This window comes from Balaenoptera borealis (genome assembly GCF_965194805.1).
Source record: "Balaenoptera borealis genome assembly, chromosome: 1".
Classification (NCBI taxonomy): Eukaryota; Metazoa; Chordata; class Mammalia; order Artiodactyla; family Balaenopteridae; genus Balaenoptera; species Balaenoptera borealis.
The window spans coordinates 76,869,998-76,889,375 of record NC_138860.1 but is presented as its reverse complement, the minus strand read 5'-3'; the positions used below and the strand labels follow the sequence as shown (position 1 = coordinate 76,889,375).

General features: G+C 38.8%; 1 protein-coding gene across 4 annotated transcripts; it reads right to left on the bottom strand.

Annotated features, from left to right (window-relative positions):
• Nucleotides 1-484: 484 nt before the first annotated feature.
• CFAP126 (cilia and flagella associated protein 126) lies at nt 485-18,522 on the bottom strand. 4 transcript variants are annotated; one of them, XM_082407354.1, is made up of 5 exons: nt 3,759-18,522; nt 2,247-2,309; nt 1,961-2,041; nt 1,272-1,448; nt 485-885 (listed from the first exon to the last, which is right to left on the bottom strand). In XM_082407354.1, the coding sequence occupies exons 1-5, from the start codon at nt 3,783-3,785 to the stop codon at nt 592-594; spliced, it is 642 nt and encodes a 213-aa protein (XP_082263480.1). In that variant the 5' UTR covers nt 3,786-18,522; the 3' UTR covers nt 485-591. The 4 variants fall into 4 exon arrangements, with proteins under 4 accessions (XP_082263480.1, XP_082263481.1, XP_082263482.1 ...); XM_082407355.1 differs by having other exon boundaries at nt 3,869-18,522; XM_082407356.1 differs by lacking the exon at nt 1,961-2,041 and having other exon boundaries at nt 3,759-16,071.
• Between the last annotated feature and the right edge of the window lie 856 nt (nt 18,523-19,378).

The following is a 19,378-nucleotide window of genomic DNA, read 5'->3' as shown; positions in this document are numbered from 1 at the left end:
TGTCTTCTAATCACTTCTATATCTTCAGTTTTCAAATTATATTTGTATTTTTGCTTGAGTTTTGCTTTTATAACTCTTTCTAATTTGTTTTCCCTGTGTGTTCTGTCATCAGATAATGAAGTGTTAGACAAGGATTGTGTCTTCTACTCTGGCTTTCTGTACCTTTTCTTCCCCACCTTCTCCAAATGCACATACACACACTCTACCCTAAATGATTGTACTTCTGACTTTGAAGTTGTAGTTCATGCTCAGGATGAAAAGTGAGCGAGTAGGGGTGACAGACTTGTTATTTGAGGTTTCTTTTGCTGTGATTCAGACCAGCTTCCTCCTGGTCATTTCTGGAAATGACTCAATCCTGGTAAAAATGTGTTCTACCCCCAAGCCACTGTCATGTTCTTTTCCCTGCTCTATTTCCTCCAACCCTCCTCCTAGTTATGGGTTAAAAGAGGCAGACATAGCAGGAGGGAAAAATCCAAATCAGTAGAAGATTCAACAAAGAATGTTTATTTTCCAAATTTGCCTTTATTCCCATCCATAATTTCCCTGACTGGGGGGTCTTGCTTACATCACTCAATCTCTAGACAGGTTTTCTTAGTGTGGTCCCTTAGTCCCTAATGGAGTTCCAGGTTTGCATTTCTGGACCTCGGCTAAATTAGGACCTGCACAGTGTTCTAGCATACATGGGCTTCCAGGTGGACTCTTTGGAGAGTTGGGTGGGCTTTGGGGACCCGGAGTGTGACCTTCGGAGGGGTGTGAGCTTTGGAGTTGATCTGGGGAATTGAGATTTGATTCTGGGGAGCTTAGGATTGTAGTTGGACTTGGTGCTTGCTGTACAGTCTTTGTGATAGACTTCTCAAGTTTCTTCTGACTATCTGGATCACGGGGCTGTCAGGGGTGGAATAGAAGAGACAATTATGTTTCAGGTTAGGCCTAGATCATTCCCAATCCATCTCAGAATTCTAGATCCCTTTCTCCCCATTCCATGAACAAAAGGTCAGGTTTCAAATAAGAGTTAAATTTGATACTGTTAACTTCCCCTTGAGATCAGCTCATTTTGTACTGTGTGGAGGGGGTGTGAGTGGGAGGGTGTGGATAAGATGCCCTTAGCTTATCCCTTCAGGCCTCAGAGGTTGTTTAAGGACTAGACAGGGTAAGACAGAATTGGTTAGAGGTTCCCCCTGCTGGGATTGTGGTAGTATAACATTAGGCATTTTTGAGGTTGAAAAGAAGTGAAGACAACAGGATTGAGGTTAGATGGGAGGAAGAGATACCTTGCCTAAGATTTCAGGATGTAGCCCATTGGAGGCCTTGAGTAAATCAGGATTTTTCTGTATCCATTTGGTAAGGGAGGCAGCACCAGCAGCTGTACGGGAGGTCAGGGTCACCCGAGCAGGGGGTACCTTCAGAGGCATTTGCCAGGTGCCCATGAAGGAACCCCAAGGACTTGCCTAAAAGGAAAAATGGGATTCCTCAACAGGGCTTCTCACTCCCAGTAACTGACCTATTGGTGGGCCTTCTGTTTGTCTTATTTCCATCCTTTACCTTTGGGAATGCATCGTCATGAAACAAGAATGAAAGCATAATTTCCCCACTCTTCCTTTTCCCCCTCTCTCATTTAGGCTACCCTAATTTTTTCATCCCCTTATCTCTGCTGGCTTAAATTCCATATCCTTAGGTTAAGTTTGGCAGCGTACCCACTGCATAAATGTTATCACCTGAAGGTGTTCATTTTATACAGATCATTCATCAGCTTAAGGAATTCTGGGTGTTAAACACAACCCTGTTCTGTTGGATAAGCTGGCTGGAAGTTTGGGGGCACTCGTGTTACAGTGTGAATTAGATTGCACTTTAATTTCCCAAATAGTAGCTGCAGGAGATTGCAAGTCTCCCCGCTCTGTTACTACAGTTCTGTGCCTCAGTTCTATACCTTTCAAGATGAGAATGGAGGTGAGTATCTCACCTTGGAACGGGGCACTGAAGGCAACAGATGACCACGATCATTGGCGATAATCTGAGTGTAGCCTTCATGAGAAGAAATCCTCTGGGGTAGAGGTGGGGAGAGAAGTGCTTGTGAAGATGGAGTGGAAAAGTGGAAGAAAGTATCTGAAGGGCTTGAATTAAGGGCTGAGGGAGAGGAGGATATGGGAATTCAAAGAAGGCTGAAAGAAGTTAGGTACCAATGAGTTACATAGAGTATGACGTAAAGAGCCAGAAACTGGCATTGTGCTGTGCTGAACGTGGAATACCTCTTTTGTTGGCTTGGCGAGAGACCAGTTCTGCAGATACTTGGGTGAGAAAGCTTTTTCATACTGTGGAGAAAAAGATGAGAATCCCTATGAGACTCAAAGGCCCCAAGCCCAGGAAATGATAGCTAGGCACAGTTCTTCAGATTTGAAGACCGAAGACATGAACAACCATGCTAAGTAAGCTTTAACTCACTTTAGAGAGAATGTGATTTGTTTCATCTGTGTGCTGTCCAACAGGGAGCCACTAGCCACATGTGGCTATTGAGCATTGGAAATGTGACTAGTCCAAATTGAGGTGCTTTGTAAGTACAGTTGACCCTTGAACAACATGGGTTTGAACTGTGCAGGTTAACTTACAATAAATAAATAAATATGTACTTTTCAATAAATATGTATTACAGCACTACATGATCAATAGTTGGTTGAATCTGTGGATGTGGAACCCGGGTTATGGAGAGCCGACTGTAAAGCTACATGTAGCTTTTCAACTGTGTGGGGATCTGTACCTTAATCCCTGCCTTGTTCAAGGGTCAGCTATATAAAATACAATGGATTTTGAAGACTTAGTACAAAAAAGAATGTGAAACATCTGATTATAACTTAAAATATTAAGTGTTGGAAATAATATTTTGGACTTAACTGGGCTAAATTATGTTATTATTATTATTATTATTATTATTATTTTGGCTGCGTTGGGTCTTCGTTGCTGCACGCAGGCTTTCTCTAGTTGTGGCGAGCGGGGCCACTCTTTGTTGCAGTGCGTGGGCTTCTCATTGCGGTGGCTTCTCTTGTTTTGGAGCACGGGCTCTAGGCACGTAGGCTTCAGTAGTTGTGGCACACGGGCTTAGTTGCTCCACGGCATGTGGGATCTTCCTGGACCAGGGATCAAACCTTTGTCCCCTGCATTGGCAGGTGGATTCTTAACCACTGCGCCGCCAGGGAAGTCCGTAAGTTATATTATTAAAATTATTTCTTTTTAATTTTTTTCACGTAGCTACTAGAAAATTTAAAGTTACATTTGTGACTCACATTATCTTTTTATTGCAGTGCTGGTCTAGACCAGCGGTCAGCAAACTCTGGCCTGGGCCAAATCCATCCTCCTGTCTGTTTTCGGATGGCCTGAGAAAGCTAAGAATTGTTTTTATAGATGAACATTTGCAGTTGATTTGATAAAGGGGAACACTAACTTTGTACCCCAATTAAGCGAAATATTTTCTCATTCTATAAGAATTTCATGCTTTTCATTAATATTACAAAAAATTGCACTCAGTTATTGTATTTTGAATTTTGTCAAAATTTTATGGAAAAGTGTTTTCTCTCATACCTATATAATATCTCTGATTTTGTCACTCGACCCACAAAGCCTAAAATATTTATTCTCTGGCCCTTTTCAGAAAAAATTTGCTAACCTCTGGGTTAGGGCCTACAAACTTAACCCAGAGATACCTATTACTTGTCCTTAGGCCCTCCCTCCCCTGAGGAGCTGAGGAGGTAAAAAAAATACTATCTCACCTGACTCTTAGCTATATATTCAGTCATCAGAATCCTATGGGAGGGGTCAGGCCAAAGGTGGAATCTGGAAAGCAAAATTAAACGTTAAAGAAATGGGAAAGAGTACTTACTTGGTTGGCACTGTAGTTAGTGGCCATGATCCTGCCACTTCCTCTGTTTACCTGTGTTGCCTGGCAACCGCAAGAAGGCCGACCTTCTCCGACTACCTCCCAATTAGCAGGGGCTGCCTTTTCCTTCTTGTTAATCACTTTCTTGGCTGACACTGCCCCCAGTCTTTTCCCCTGAAACTTAGGTTCATTTTCATTTTAGAGATGGGAGGGGCAGAGTAAATAAATGTGAGAAAATTGGTTGAATAGTGGCCCTGACTTTTTTCTAGCATAACTTCCCCTGCTTAGGAACTTCCAGGTTGTCTTTGACTGGGGTCTTTAACTACCACAACAAACCATGGAGCCCCAAGAGCTGTGTTCATTGGGCAGTGTGGTGTAATGTACCATAGACTTTAGAGCCAGACACTGGGGTTTGAGTCCTTACTCAACACAGGAACATAGGAGCTGTATGGCATTAAACAACTGACATCCCTTCGCTGAATTTCTATAGTCATTTGTATTGTGGAGATAATAGAACAATTACAGGGTAAATGAGGTGAGGTGAATAAAGTATCTAGATAATGTCATACCATGGTAGGTACTCAGTACTGCCAAGACCCTGTTTACAGGGTCCACTACTTCATTTTCTCAGAATAACAAAGGAATGATGTTTTTATTTATTTATTTATTTATTTATTTATTTATTTTAAATAAATATATTTACTTATTTTTGGCTGTGTTGGGTCTTCGTTGCTGCACGCGGGCTTTCTCTAGTTGCGGCGAGCGGGGGCTACTCTTCGTTGTGGTGTGCGGGCTACTTACTGTGATGGCTTCTCTTGTTGCAGAGCATGGGCTCTAGGTGCGTGGGATTCAGTAATTGTGGCTCATGGGCTCTCTTAGAGCACAGGCTCAGTAGTTGTGCCGCACGAGCTTAGTTGCTCCGTGGCATGTGGGATCTTCCCAGACCAGAGCTCGAACCCGTGTCCCCTGCATTGGCAGGCGGATTCTTAATCACTGCGCCACCAGGGAAGTCCAGGAATGATGTTTTTAAAAGCAGCTGATTCAGATTTGTCCCCAGAAAGAAAAACATATCCTTAGTCCTTAAATGACTCCTGTCTCTTCCATCACTCTCTAGAATCACAGAGCCTAAAAACAAAGGTGCTTGATGTTGGCTGGGATGAGGTGGAATCAGGAGCTGGTGCCAGGAGATTGAGCAGGGATGATGAAAGAAAGCTGTAGTGTGGAAAGCATCAGATTTAGAAAATTAAGTGGTGGTGCTATGACACAAACCTAATATTTGTTGGACTAGGAAACCTGTCTGAGACTAATCTAAAATGGCATTATCAGAACCATCTACTGGGTTGTTAGGGAGAAAGTAGAATTGTGTTTTCTGAATTATAAAGTTTATCCATAAGGTATTAAAATGAAAGGAAAAAACTAAGAAGTAAGTTGTCCAAAGAAATAGATCATTGAGAACCAGGGGAGCATTTTAATGGATGATTGTAAATCCCTTCTCCCTTCCTTCTTCTCCCAAAGTCCTCATCCCAACCAACACACCAAGTACAAGAACACTCCTACACTTCTAGAGATGGAGGTAAAAACAGCTCTTGTTTTACAGACTCTGGCAGTTAACAGATGTGCTTATGTGAGGTCTGGAAAGGGGACTCATGTGCTTAGTCCCTGTGGTTCTCATTACTCTCTAGAGTGATAACATTTTGGTTCCTAAAGCCACAATGATATTTAAGCAAGCATCATTTCTCTTGGAACTTCTGTCTTTAGCTGGTATGCTTTTCTGATAGAGATGCAGTGTTATATGATGGCTGCAATCTTATTTTTTTAAATTAACTAGTTTTTGTTTAATTGAAAAAAGTGTACATGGGAAAAAAATTCCACTTTTACGGAAAGGTATTTAATGAAAAGCAAATCTCCATTTGACTTCAACTCCTAGTCTTGCTCCTCAGAAGCAACTACTGTTATTATTTTCTTGTGTCTCCTTCCAGAAATATTCCATACATTCTAAGATTAATGGGAGCAAGCCGTTCACGCTGTTTTGTGATTTGCTTTTTTGACTATCTTGGGGATTTTTTTTTTCATGACAGTTTATTATTTCATTTTAGGGTGTACCATCATGTATTTATTTAGTCTCATTTGGATGACCATTTAGGTTATTTCCAGTCTTTTGCTGTTACATACATTGCTGCAATGAAAATCTATATCTACATATATATCTTTACGAATATAAATATATATAGAGAGAAATATATGTATATATCTTTAGGAACATATGCGATTAGTAGGATAAATTTCTAAAAGTGAATTGTAAAGTCAAAGGGTTTATGAATTTAGAACATTAGTAGACAATGTCAAATTGCCACTCAAAGACATTGTACCAGTTTATACATCTGCCAATGGTTGTATGAGAGTGCTTAGTTCTCCACTCCCTTACCAACGTTTTTCCTGTTTTTGTCAATCTAATAATAAGAACTAATGTAGTTACTATATGCCAGGCACAGTCCTAATTGCTTTTTATTATATTTTCTCATTTGGTTCTCACAAGAACCCCAGCCTAGGAAACTGGGGCATGCACAGTAAGGAGTAGAACCAGGATTTAATCCCAAGTATTCTGTCTCTAGAGTGATCAGTTTTTGTTTTGTTTTGTTTTGTTTTTTTATAAAGTGTATGTCTGTATTATTTAAAATTTTTATTTATTTATTTTTGGCTGTGTTGGGTCTTCGTTTCTGTGCGAGGGCTTTCTCTAGTTGCGGCAAGCGGGGGCCACTCTTCATCGCGGTGCGCGGGCCTCTCACTATCGCGGCCTCTCTTGTTGCGGAGCACAGGCTCCAGACACGCAGGCTCAGTAGTTGTGGCTCACGGGCCTAGTTGCTCCGCGGCATGTGGGATCCTCCCAGACCAGGGCTTGAACCCGTGTCCTCTGCATTGGCAGGCAGATTCTCAACCACTGCGCCATCAGGGAAGCCCCAAAAGTGATCAGTTTTAACCATTACACTGTATTGCTTCTTAAGCTGTAGGTGAAACATGGTGTATCATTGTTTTAAACTTTCATTTCTTTAATTACAAGGTTTTTTCCTTATGTTTATATGTTTTCTTTTTTTTCCCCTGAAAATAGCCTTTCATGTTTTTTGCCATTTGTTATTGAGCTGTTGATCACTTTTATTAATCTATTTGAACTTTATGTATTAAGGAAATCAGCCCTTTTGTCAGTTATGTTGCAAACATTTTCCCCCAGTTTGTCATTTAAATTTATGTAGTCAAACTTATCACTCTTTCTTTCTGTACTTCTGGATCTTATGCTTTGAAGGCTTTTTGTAAATTCCAATATTTAAAAAATAATTCACCCCTGGTTTCAGTTTTTATATTTAAATTTTTATTACGTTGGAATTTATTTTGGTGACTAAACTGAGGTCAATCTCCAGATACCTAACTAGTTGTCTTGGCATCATTTATTGAATAAGCCATCTTTCCCCTACTGATTTGAAATGCCACCTTTATTGTATTCCCTAATATATTTGGGTCGGTTTCTGGATCCTCTAACCCATTGTTCTGCAGGGAGAGGTGACCATTTTAGGTTATTTGTGTCTTTTTCAAATCCATGGTTCAATCCTGGCTGGGTCCTGTGTGAATTCTCCAATTAGAATTTCACAGACACTAGGAAATTGTAATATAAATAGTAACAGGCAATTTCAAGCTTCTAATAAAATTGTATTGAATTTTAGCCTTTCTTCAGATTGACTGGTTGACTTTAGGTACAGCTGTTGTTCTTTCATCGAACCAGATTTAACTCTTTCAAAGTTAGAAGGGCTCATAAAGGCCCCACTCAAAAAATATGCCTCACGATATTTTCATCATTTGATTCGGTTCTCTGATACCTGAAATTAGACCATTAGGAAATCTTTTATTTGGGTTGAGATCATCTGCCATTGGGCTACAAGTTTACTTTGTGTCTATAGGAAGTGTATAAACTACCTAATAGAGGGCAACTACCAACTTGAGCACTGGAGTCAGATTGCCTGGATTAAATTCTGGTTCTGCCTAAATGTGTGACCTTGGACAAGTTACTTGGTCTTTCTGGGTCTGAGAACCCTTATGGTGTGAAATGAGGATAATCTGAGTTTTGAGAATTAAACATATGTAACATGCCTAGTAGGGTGCCTGATGCATAGTGAGTGTTCAATAATTTTAGCATTAGTATTAGCTCAAGACTGCCCAGTAAAAAGAAGTACCTATTCAGGTTACCTGAAACAGAAAAGGGGGGAATTTAAAGTTATGGAATATTTATAACAGATTCCAAAAGTAGGAAGTATAGTTTGGGCCTTAAAGGGTACTAGAATCTGGAAGATAGAACATGATCAAGAAGAGGGATTTTTTTTTCTCCATCTCATTGTTCTCTGCAATGCCTTGTTCTTATTTCTCTGCAAGTCAGCCAATATGATTTGCTTCCTCATTGACAGCCACCATCCTGAGATGACTTGGGCTTGTACCTTTCTTGCAACCTAGTAAGAGTCTTACTAATACAACAGGAGGGAATGGGAAGAACAAAAAGAATGCTGGTCAGTTTAAGTGGAGAGAGACCATAGAAGGTAAAGCTTTTGCTTTGAACCAATGGATCTTCTTTTAAAAAATAGGTAATAAACTTTCCCACAATCAGTTATCAGTTTTTTCTGTAGTTTTCCAAGGTTTTGTGCATATTCAAGAATAGATATAAAAAATAGAAATATATATTTTATTCATCACCATTACCTTTTACACAAATTATAGCATAACATACTACTTTCATTTTAAGATTTAAAAATATATTTTGAATATCATTAAATATTAGTACATAAAGAGCTTCCTTGCTTTTTTTATAGCTGCATAGTATACATTAATGATGTATTATAATCAGTTCCCTATTGTTGAACATTTAGTTTGTTTTTAAACTTTTGCTATCATAGTGCAGCAATGAATAACTTTCTACATGTCTTGTTTTGCATTGTGTGAGTATATTTGTAAGATAAATTTATAGAAATGAAATTGTGAAGTCAAAGGATATGTGCAGTTTGATAGATACTGCCAAATTGCCTTCTAGAGGTTATATCCCCTCCAGCCATGTATCAAGAGTTCTCTGGCAGATCTTGAAGGCTTGATAGATTGATTAGATCTCCAAGTTTGCTTTTATCCCACATCTCTTCCCAGACATTAAAGAGATTCACAGCAACTTCTCCCTCAAAAATTTGCGTTGTTAGGTAAACTACCTCATTTAGTGATTTCGAATTTATAATAGCCAAAAGTTAGCAACCTGAACTTTCAATGTATTTTTCTTCCCATGGCAATTTTTTTTTCTTTTTCACCACGCAGCTTGCAGGATCTTAGTTCCCCGACCAGGGAATGAACCCAGGCCCTCGGCAGTGAAAGCGCAGGGTCCTAACCACCTGACCGCCAGGGAATTCCCCCCCATGGCAATTTTAAAACCAGAAAAATCATTAGTAACCTCATTAGTAAAAACCTGAGCATCTCATCTATTACATAGTTTGACCAACAGCTCTCCAAGTTTTCTTCCAGATAGTTCCAAAGTACCCTGCATGCTAGTTCACTGGGGCAGGTGGTAGTGGGTCTTGGATTGGAGACCTGGCTTTTGCCTGTTATACTGAGCTAACAGGATCTTATCCAACCAAGCTCCTGGACCAACTTTGAACTATTTACACCTCCCTGTTTTCTATATATTCCTTTATAGGAACTGAAGACAGTTCTGTACACAGTAAGCACTGAAGAAATGGATGGCTGCAAATATAGACACCATTTCAAAATTTCTCTATAGATTACAAATTTTTTATCCTATTTTCTTTCCTTTGAGGAACCTAAGGCTCCCTCTATTGGAGACTGCTATTACGTCTCCCCTCCCATACCCCATAAAAGAAGAATATTCTTGATAAGAACACTTCCTGAGGAATCTAGAGAACAAGCTGTAGACAATCACAATGACTGAAGAGACATCAGTGTCTCTCACTAGTGGAGAGAATTAAATTTATGTTTACTTGAATAACCAAGAATAAATGATGGTTCTAATGGAAAGTGTAGTTATGTGATAGCTATGTGCTTTGACGATATACACAGTGGCCATAAAGTCTGGGAAAAGATACTATTTTGTTCTGTATTGAAATATAATACCAACAAACCATTAATATGTATTCATTTATGTTTCCAGATTTCTTGGCAACCCTGTAAATATAGTACAGCTAACAATGAGAGATTAGATATGTGAGGTAGATTAGGTAGTATGTGAGAAGTATCAATAGAATAAGCCCTGATTATCATATACAGATATTAACTAGAAATAAAAGGATTTGCCTCAAGTTAGGTGCTAGGGGAAAGCAATGGGGGCTGGTGGGGGGAGTGACTGATTAAGAGATTCCTAGATAGTTTCAGTGTTGCTCTATATTAGGAAAAACTCCAGTCCTCCTGTGTTTCTCCTTTACTCTCACACTACTATCTCATTAACAACACTTCTGACACCAGACAAGGGGGTTTTCCCCACATCAAGTAATTCCATGACACCAGCTGGGTGTTCTATAATTTAGCTCAATTCTAACGCTATCTACCTGGAGATAGCGTCAGATCCCACGGGTTAAGGGCTCAGTCCCACAAGACCGCCTGCCCCCCCACCCTTCAGATGCCAATTGCATGTCCAGGTTGTTACTTGTGCTTCTGATCAATCAGCTGTAAGTCAGAGATTCCCATGACCCCCTCCTTGAGTTTAATTAATTTGCTAGAATGGCTCACAGAACTCAACAAAATACTTGAGGATATCTGTGAGGATATGATAAAGAATACTGATGAACATCCAGATGGAAGAGATGTTTAGGGAAAGTATGTGGGAAGGGGCGTGGAGCTCCCATGTCCTCTCTGGGTCTGCCACTCTCCCTGGACACTCTCCAAACCCTATCTTATTGGGATTCTTCTGGAGTCTTCATCACATAGGCCTGATCGATCGTTAATTCCATTTCTAGCCCCTCTCCCCTCTCCAGAGAATGGGGGATGGGGTTGAAGTCTAAGCTTCTAATCATGACTTGGTCTTTCTGGTAACCAGCTTCCATCCAGGAGCCCACCAATAATCACCTCATTAGAACAAAAGACACCCCCACCCCTATTACGCAGGAAATTCCAAGCACCGTGTCAGGAACCAGGGTCAAAGACCAAATGTTAGCACAAAAGATGTTCCTAGTGCTTTTATCACTTAGGTATTTACAAGGGTTTCAGGAGCTCTGTGCCAGGAACAAGGGGCAGAGACCAATATATGTATTTTCTATCATCTCACGTGCTCATATAGACAATAGCAAAAAAGAGACAGAACTTACGTATTGTATAAAAGTATTAGGATAAAGTTAACCATTAGAACAAAAATACAAACTCTTTTAAATACCAGAAGGTATGTTAAAAAAAAGTGGGGGGTGGGGAGAGGAGGAAGCATATGAAATAGATCACATGGTGAGAGACCTACATATATAAAAAATATGTAACATAAAACAGTAAGGCAGATCTAAGGCCAGAAATATTGATTGCATCAAAAAATATATAAATGGGCTTACCACACCTGTTAAAATGATTTTCACATTGACTACAAAAGCAAATTCCAACACTATGCTGTATAAAAGAAATATATCTAAATTGAAGAGATTCAGGAAGCCTAAAAATAAATGACTAAAAAAGTACCAGAATGTTTTTCTTAAATTAAAGCAGGGGTTGCAATTGTAATTATCAACGAATTAGAATTCTGACTAAAATGGTTTAAAAGAGATAAAGAATTTTTTTTAATTTAATTTTTTATACAGCAAGTTCTTATTAGTTATCCATTTTAAACATATTAGTGTATACATGTCAATCCCAATCTCCCAATTCATTCCACCAACACCTCCCCCCCGGCCGCTTGCCCCCCTTGGCGTCCATATGTTTGTTCTCTACATCTGTGTCTCAATTTCTGCCCTGCAAACCCATTCATGTGTACCATTTTTCTAGGTTGCACATATATGCGTTAATATACGATATTTGTTTTTCTCTTTCTGACTTACTTCACTCTGTATGACAGTCTCTAGATTCATCCACGTCTCTACAAATGACCCAATTTCGTTCCTCTTTATGGCTGAGTAATACTCCATTGTATATATGTACCACATCTTCTTTATCCATCCGTCTGTCGATGGGCATTTAGGTTGCTTCCATGACCTGGCTATTGTAAATAGTGCTGCAATGAATATTGGGGTGCATGTGTCTTTTTGAATTATGGTTTTCTCTGGGTATATACCCAGTAGTGGGATTGCTGAGTCATATGGTAATTCTCTTTTTAGTTTTTTAAGGAACCTCCATACTGTTTTCCATAGTGGCTGTATCAATTTACATTCCCACCAACAGTGCAAGAGGGTTCCCTTTTCTCCACACCCTCTCCAGCATTTGTTGTTTATAGATTTTCGGATGAAGCCCATTCTAACTGGTGTGAGGTGATACCTCATTGTAGTTTTGATTTGCATCTCTCTAATAGTGATGTTGAGCATCTTTTCATGTGCTTCTTGGCCATCTGTATGTCTTCTTTGGAGAAATGTCTATTTAGGTCTTCTGCCCATTTTTGGATTGGGTTGTTTGTTTTTTTACTATTGAGCTGCACATATATTTTGGAGATTAATCCTTTGTCCGTTGATTCATTTGCAAATATTTTCTCCCATTCTGAGGGTTGTCTTTTCATCTTGTTTGTAGTTTCCTTTGCTTTGCAAAAGGTTTTAAGTTTCATTAGGTCCCATTTATTTTTGTTTTTATTTCCATTACTCTAGGAGGTGGATCAAAAAAGATCTTGCTGTAATTTATGTCAAAGAGTGTTCTTCCTATGTTTTCCTCCAAGAGTTTTATAGTGTCCGGTCTTACATTTAGGTCTGGAATCCATTTTGAGTTTATTTTTGTGTATGGTTTTAGGAAGTGTTCTAATTTCATTCTTTTACATGTAGCTGTCCAGTTTTCCCAGCACCACTTATTGAAGAGGCTGTCTTTTCTCCATTGTATATCCTTGCCTCCTTTGTCATAGATTAGTTGACCATAAGTGCGTGGGTTTATCTCTGGGCTTTCTGTCCTGTTCCATTGATCTATATTTCTGTTTTTGTGCCAGTACTGTATTGTCTTGATTACTGTAGCTTTGTAGTGTAGTCTGAAGTCAAGGAGTCTGATTCCTCCAGCTCCTTTTTTATTCTCTCAAGACTGCTTTGGCTATTTGGGGTCTTTTGTGTCTCCATACAAATTTTAAGACTTTTTGTTCTAGTTCTGTAAAAAATGCCATCGGTAATTTGATAGGGATTGCATTGAATCTGTAGATTGCTTTGGGTCGTATAGTCATTTTCACAATGTTGATTCTTCCAATCCAAGAACATGGTATATCTCTCCATCTGTTTGTATCATCTTTAATTTCTTTCATCAGTGTCTTATAGTATTCTGCTTACAGGTCTTTTGTCTCCCTAGGTAGGTTTATTCCTAGGTATTTTATTCTTTTTGTTGCAGTGGTAAATGGGAGTGTTTCCTTAATTTCTCTTTCAGATTTTTCATCATTAGTGTATAGGAATGCAAGAGATTTCTGTGCATTAATTTTGTATCCTGCAACTTTACCAGATTCATTGATTAGCTCTAGTAGTTTTCTGGTGGCATCTGTAGGATTCTCTATGTATAATATCATGTCATCTGCAAACAGTGACAGTTTTACTTCTTCTTTTCCAACTTGTGTTCCTTTTATTTCTTTTTCTTCTCTGATTGCCGTGGCTAGGACTTCCAAAACTATGTTGAATAATAGTGGTGAGAGTGGACATCCTTGTCTTGTTCCTGATCTCAGAGGAAATGCTTTCAGTTTTTCACCATTGAGAATGATGTTTGCTGTGGGTTTGTCGTATATGGCCTTTATTATGTTGAGGTAGGTTCCCTCTGTGCCCACTTTCTGGAGAGTTTTTATCATAAATGGGTGTTGAATTTTGTCAAAAGCTTTTTCTGCATCTATTGAGATGATCATATGGTTTTTATTCTTCAGTTTGTTAATATGGTGTATCACATTGATTTCTGTATATTGAAGAATCCTTGCATCCCTGGGAGAAATCCCACTTGATCATGGTATATGATCCTTTTAATGTGTTGTTGGATTCTGTTTGCTAGTATTTTGTTGAGGATTTTTGCATCTATAGTCATCAGTGATATTGGTCTGTAATTTTCTTTTTTTGTAGTATCTTTGTCTGGTTTTGGTATCAGGGTGATGGTGGCCTCATAGAATGAGTTTGGGAGTGTTCCTTCCTCTGCAATTTTTTGGAAGAGTTTGAGAAGGATGGGTGTTAGCTCTTCTCTAAATGTTTGATAGAATTCACCTGTGAAGCCATCTGGTCCTGGACTTTTGTTTGTTGGAAAATTTTTAATCACAGTTTCAATTTCATTACTGGTGATTGGTCTGTTCCTATTTTCTATTTCTTCCTGGTTCAGTCTTGGAAGGTTATACTTTTCTAAGAATTTGTCCATTTCTTCCAGGTTGTCCATTTTATTGGCATAGAGTTTCTTATAGTAGTCTCTTAGGATGCTTTGAATTTCTGTGGTGTCTGTTGTAACTTCTCCTTTTTCATTTCTAATTTTATTGATTTGAGTCCTCTGCCTCTTTTTCTTGATGAGTCTAGCTAATGGTTTATCAATTTTGTTTATCTTCTCAAAGAACCAGCTTTTAGTTTTATTGATCTTTGCTATTGTTTTCTTTGTTTCTATTTCGTTTATTTCTGCTCTGATCTTTTTCTTTTTTAAATAAATAAATTTATTTATTTATTTATTTTTGACTGCGTTAGGTCTTCATTGCTGCAGGCGGGCCCTCTCTAGCTGCGCCAAGCAGGGGCCACTCTTCGTGGTGGTGCGTGGGCTTCTCACTGCAGTGGCCCCTCCCACTGCAGAGCACAGGCTCCAGGCGCACAGGCTTCAGCAGTTGTGGCCCACGGGCTCCAGAGTGCAGGCCCAGCAGCCATGGTGCACAGGCCTAGTTCCTCCGCAGCATGTGGGATCCTCCTGGACCAAGGCTTGAACCCACGTCCCCTGCACTGGCAGGCGGACTCCCAACAACTGCGCCACCAGGGAAGCCCTCTGCTCTGATCTTCATGATTTCTTTCCTCTTGCTAACTTTGGGTTTTGTTTGTTCTTCTTTCTCTAGCCCCTTTAGGTGTAAGGTTAGATTGTTTATTTGAGATTTTTCTTGTTTCTTGAGGTAGGCTTGTATTGCTATAAACTTCCCGCTTAGAACTGCTTTTGCTGCATCCCATAGGTTTTGGATCATTGTATTTTCATTGTCATTTGTCTCTAGGTATTTTTTGATTTCCTCTTTGATTTCTTCAGTGATCTCTTGGTTATTTAGTAATGTATTGTTTAGCCTCCATGTGTTTGTGTTTTTTACAGTTTTTTCCCTGTAATTGATTTCTAATCTTATAGCACTGTGGTAAGAAAAGATGCTTGATATGATTTCAGTTTTCTTAAATTTACTGAGGCTTGATTTGTGACCCAAGATGTGATCTATCCTGGAGAATGTTCCATGCGCACTTGAGAAGAAAGTGTAATCTGCTGTTTTTGGATGGAATGTCTTATAAATATCAATTAAATCTATCTGGTCTATTGTGTCATTTAAAGCTTGTGTTTCCTTATTAATTTTCTATTTGGATGATTTGTCCATTGGTGTAAGTGAGGTGTTAAAGTCTCCCACTATTATTGTGTTACTGTCAATTTCCTCTTTTATAGCTGTTAGCAGTTGCGTTATGTATTGAGGTGCTCCTGTGTTGGGTGCATATATATTTATAATTGTTATATCTTCTTCTTGGATTGATCCCTTGATCATTATGTAGTGTCCTTCCTTGTCTCTTGTAACATTCTTTATTTTAAAGTCTATTTTATCTGCTATGAGTATTGCTACTCCAGCTTTCTTTTGATTTCTATTTGCATGGAATATCTTTTTCCTTCCCCTCACTTTCAGTCTGTATGTGTCCCTAGGTCTGAAGTGGGTCTCTTGTAGACAGCATATATATGAGTCTTTTTTTTTTTTTTTTTAAAGTAATATCTTGGTTTGTTGTTGTTGTTTTTAAATTATTTATTTATTTATTTATTTTTGGCTGTGTAGGGTCTTCGTTTCTGTGCGAGGGCTTTCTCTAGTTGCGGCAAGCGGGGGCCACTCTTCATCGTGGTGCATGGGGCCTCTCACTATTGTGGCCTCTCTTGTTGCGGAGAACAGGCTCCAGACGCGCAGGCTCAGTAATTGTGGCTCACAGACCCAGTTGCTCTGCGGCATGTGGGATCTTCCCAGACCAGGGCTTGAACCCATGTCCCCTGCATTAGCAGGCAGATTCTCAACCACTGCACCACCAGGGAAGCCCTATGGGTCTTGTTTTTGTATTCATTCAGCAAGCCTGTGTCTTTTGGTTGGAGCATTTAATCCATTCACGTTTAAGGTAATTATCGATATGTATGTTACTATCACCATTTTCTTAATTGTTTTGGGTTTGTTTTTGTAGGTCCTTTTCTTCTCTTGTGTTTCCCACTTAGAAAAGTTCCTTTAGCATTTGCTGTAGAGCTGGTTTGGTGGTGCTGAATTCTCTTAGCTTTTGCTTGTCTGTAAAGCTTTTGATTTCTCCATTGAATCTGAATGAGATCCTTGCTGGGTAGAGTAATCTTGGTTGTAGGTTCTTCCCTTTCATCACTTTAAATATGTCATGCCACTCCCTTCTGGCTTGTAGAGTTTCTGCTGAGAAATCAGCTCTTAACCTTATGGGAGTTCCCTTGTATGTTATTTGTTGTTTTTCCCTAGCGGCTTTCAATAATTTTTCTTTGTCTTTAATTTTTGCCAGTTTGATTACTATGTGTCTCAGCATGTTTCTCCTTGGGTTTATCCTGTATGGGACTCTCTGCGCTTCCTGGACTTGGGTGGCTATTTCCTTTCCCTTGTTAGGGAAGTTTTCGACTATAATCTCTTCAAATATTTTCTCAGGTCCTTTTTCTCTCTCTTCTCCTTCTGGGGCCCCATAATGTGAATGTTGTTGTGTTTAATGTTGTCCCAGAGGTCTCTTAGGCTGTCTTCATTTCTTTTCATTCTTTTTTCTTTATTCTGTTCTGCAGCAGTGAATTCCACCATTCTGTCTTCCAGGTCACTTATCCGTTCTTCTGCCTCAGTTATTCTGCTATTGATTACTTCTAGTGTATTTTTCATTTCAGTTCTTGTATTGTTCATTTCTCTCTGTTTGTTCTTTAATTCTTCTAGGTCTTTGTTAAACATTTCTTGCATCTTCTCGATCTTTGCCTCCATTCTTTTTCCGAGGTCCTGGATCATCCTCACTATCATTATTCTGAATTCTTTTTCTGGAAGGTTGCCTATCTCCACTTCATTTAGTTGTTTTTCTGGGGGTTTATCTTGTTCCTTCATCTGATACACAGCCCTCTGCCTTTTCATCTTGTCTATCTTTCTGTGAATGTGGTTTTTGTTCCACAGGCTGCAGGATTCGAGATAAAGAAATTTTTACCACAATTAAAAAAAGAGAAAGAATTACACTTTATATGGGAGAAATAGAAGCACATCAATAATAGGAGACTTTAACAAATCAGATCTAGAGAGACAAAGTGAACAAGAAATTAGTACAGATACAGACAACCTAACCAACATAATAAATAAGATAGATTTAATATATATTAAACTCTGAACCTTGATAATAGAGAATATGGCTTTCTTCCCCCCCCCAAATGCATATAAAGGATTCACAAAAATCACAAAAATGTGGCACATTCACATCTTGGGCCACAGAAAAAATCTCAGTAAATTCCAATTTAAATTTCCAAATGGGAAATTTAAAAACTTGCTGTTAACCACTTCTGGGTCAAAGGAGAAATGCAAAACAAATCGAAAATATTAATAATGAAAACAAGAATCTATGGGAAATAGTTAAAACAACTATCAGAGAAAGATATAATATTAAATGAATAAAAGTTAAAAAGCAAAGATAAATGAACATTATGTCTCAAAAAACTAGGGGGAAAAAAAAACAAGGCAAACCAAATGTCAGCAAAAGAAAGAAATTAGTAAAAAGAAAGGCAGTGTTAATGGGTTTGAAAACTACAACAACAAAAAGTAGAACTCTTAAAACTGGAAATTAAAATTCTCTTTTAAAATAAATAAATCCAAAACTGTTTCTTTGAAAAAATTAAATTGATAACTTCTTAACTAAACTACTCAAAATAAAGGGGGGGGGGAAGACAGCACAAATACATAAAGTTAGAAAGAAAGAGACACAGAAAAGAAAAATTTTTAAATATTCTATGTAAATATGTTCGAAAATCTACATTAAATGTATAATGTTGTATAAAACCCCAATTTAACAGAATTGACCCCTGTGGAGACAGAGTAAAAACAGACCATTTAACATAAAAGAATTAGAGAAACTGGTTAGAGTTACCCCACAAAACAAAACAGATCCAGATAGTTTCACAGAAGATATTATCAAATTTTAAAAAATAAATCCTTAACTTTTTAAGATATTTTAGAGCATGGCATAAGAAGGAAAATTCGCAAATTCATTTTATGAAGTGGGTGTAACATTGATTCCCAAACTTGAATTTTGGAACCATGACAAAGACTAAACAAAAAACACTATAGATCAACTTCACTTATTTTTTTTTTTTTTTAAAGAATTTTTTTTTTTAAGGCATTGTTTACTTTGTTTATTTATTTATTTTTGGCTGTGCTGGGTCTTCGTTTCTGTGCGAGGGCCCTCTCTAGTCGTGGCAAGCGGGGGCCACTCTTCATCGCGGTGCGCGGGCCTCTCACCATCGCGGCCCCTCCCGTTGCGGGGCACAGGCTCCAGACGCGCAGGCTCAGCAATTGTGGCTCACGGGCCCAGCTGCTCCGCAGCATGTGGGATCTTCCCAGACCAGGGCTCGAACCCGTGTCCCCTGCACCGGCAGGCAGACTCTCAACCACTGTGCCACCAGGGAAGCCCAACTTCACTTATTAATATTGATACAAAAATCTTATATAAAATATTAGTAAGCAGAATCCAATAGTATGTTAAAAAAATTGTATCATGACCAAGTGGATAATACTCTATGGATGCAAAGATGGAGAGTCAAAGGAAATCCATTAATATAGTTTATCATATTAATTGATCCAAAGTAAAAAAAAAAAAGCTCATCGCCACAGATGCATTGATAAATTTTAATACATAACAACACCACCAAAAAGTAAAAAGACAACTGGGGGAAAAAGTTATACCACAGGCAAAGAGTTAGCATCTTTGATAAAAAGAACAACAGGGACTTCCCTGGTGGTCCAGTGGGTAAGACTCCACACTCCCAATGCAGGGGGCCCAGGTTCGGTCCCTGGTCAGGGAACTAGATCCCACATGCCACAACTAAGAGTCCGCATGCCACAACTAAGAAGCCCAAACACCGCAACGAAGATCCTGCATGCCACAACTAAGACCCGGCACAGCCAAAATAAATAAATAAATAAATAAATAAATA

Bases quoted from the DNA above. Each gene is read 5' to 3' on its own strand.
- CFAP126 (XM_082407354.1), bottom strand. From the start codon at position 3,785: ATGACTGAATATATAGCTAAGAGTCAG. The intron at 1,449-1,960 runs GTGAGATACTCA...TTTTCCTTTTAG, and splicing joins CTTCAGTGCCCCGTTCCAAG to GCAAGTCCTTGGGGTTCCTT. The intron at 886-1,271 runs GTATCTCTTCCT...CACCCCTGACAG, and splicing joins ATCCTGAAATCTTAGGCAAG to CCCCGTGATCCAGATAGTCA.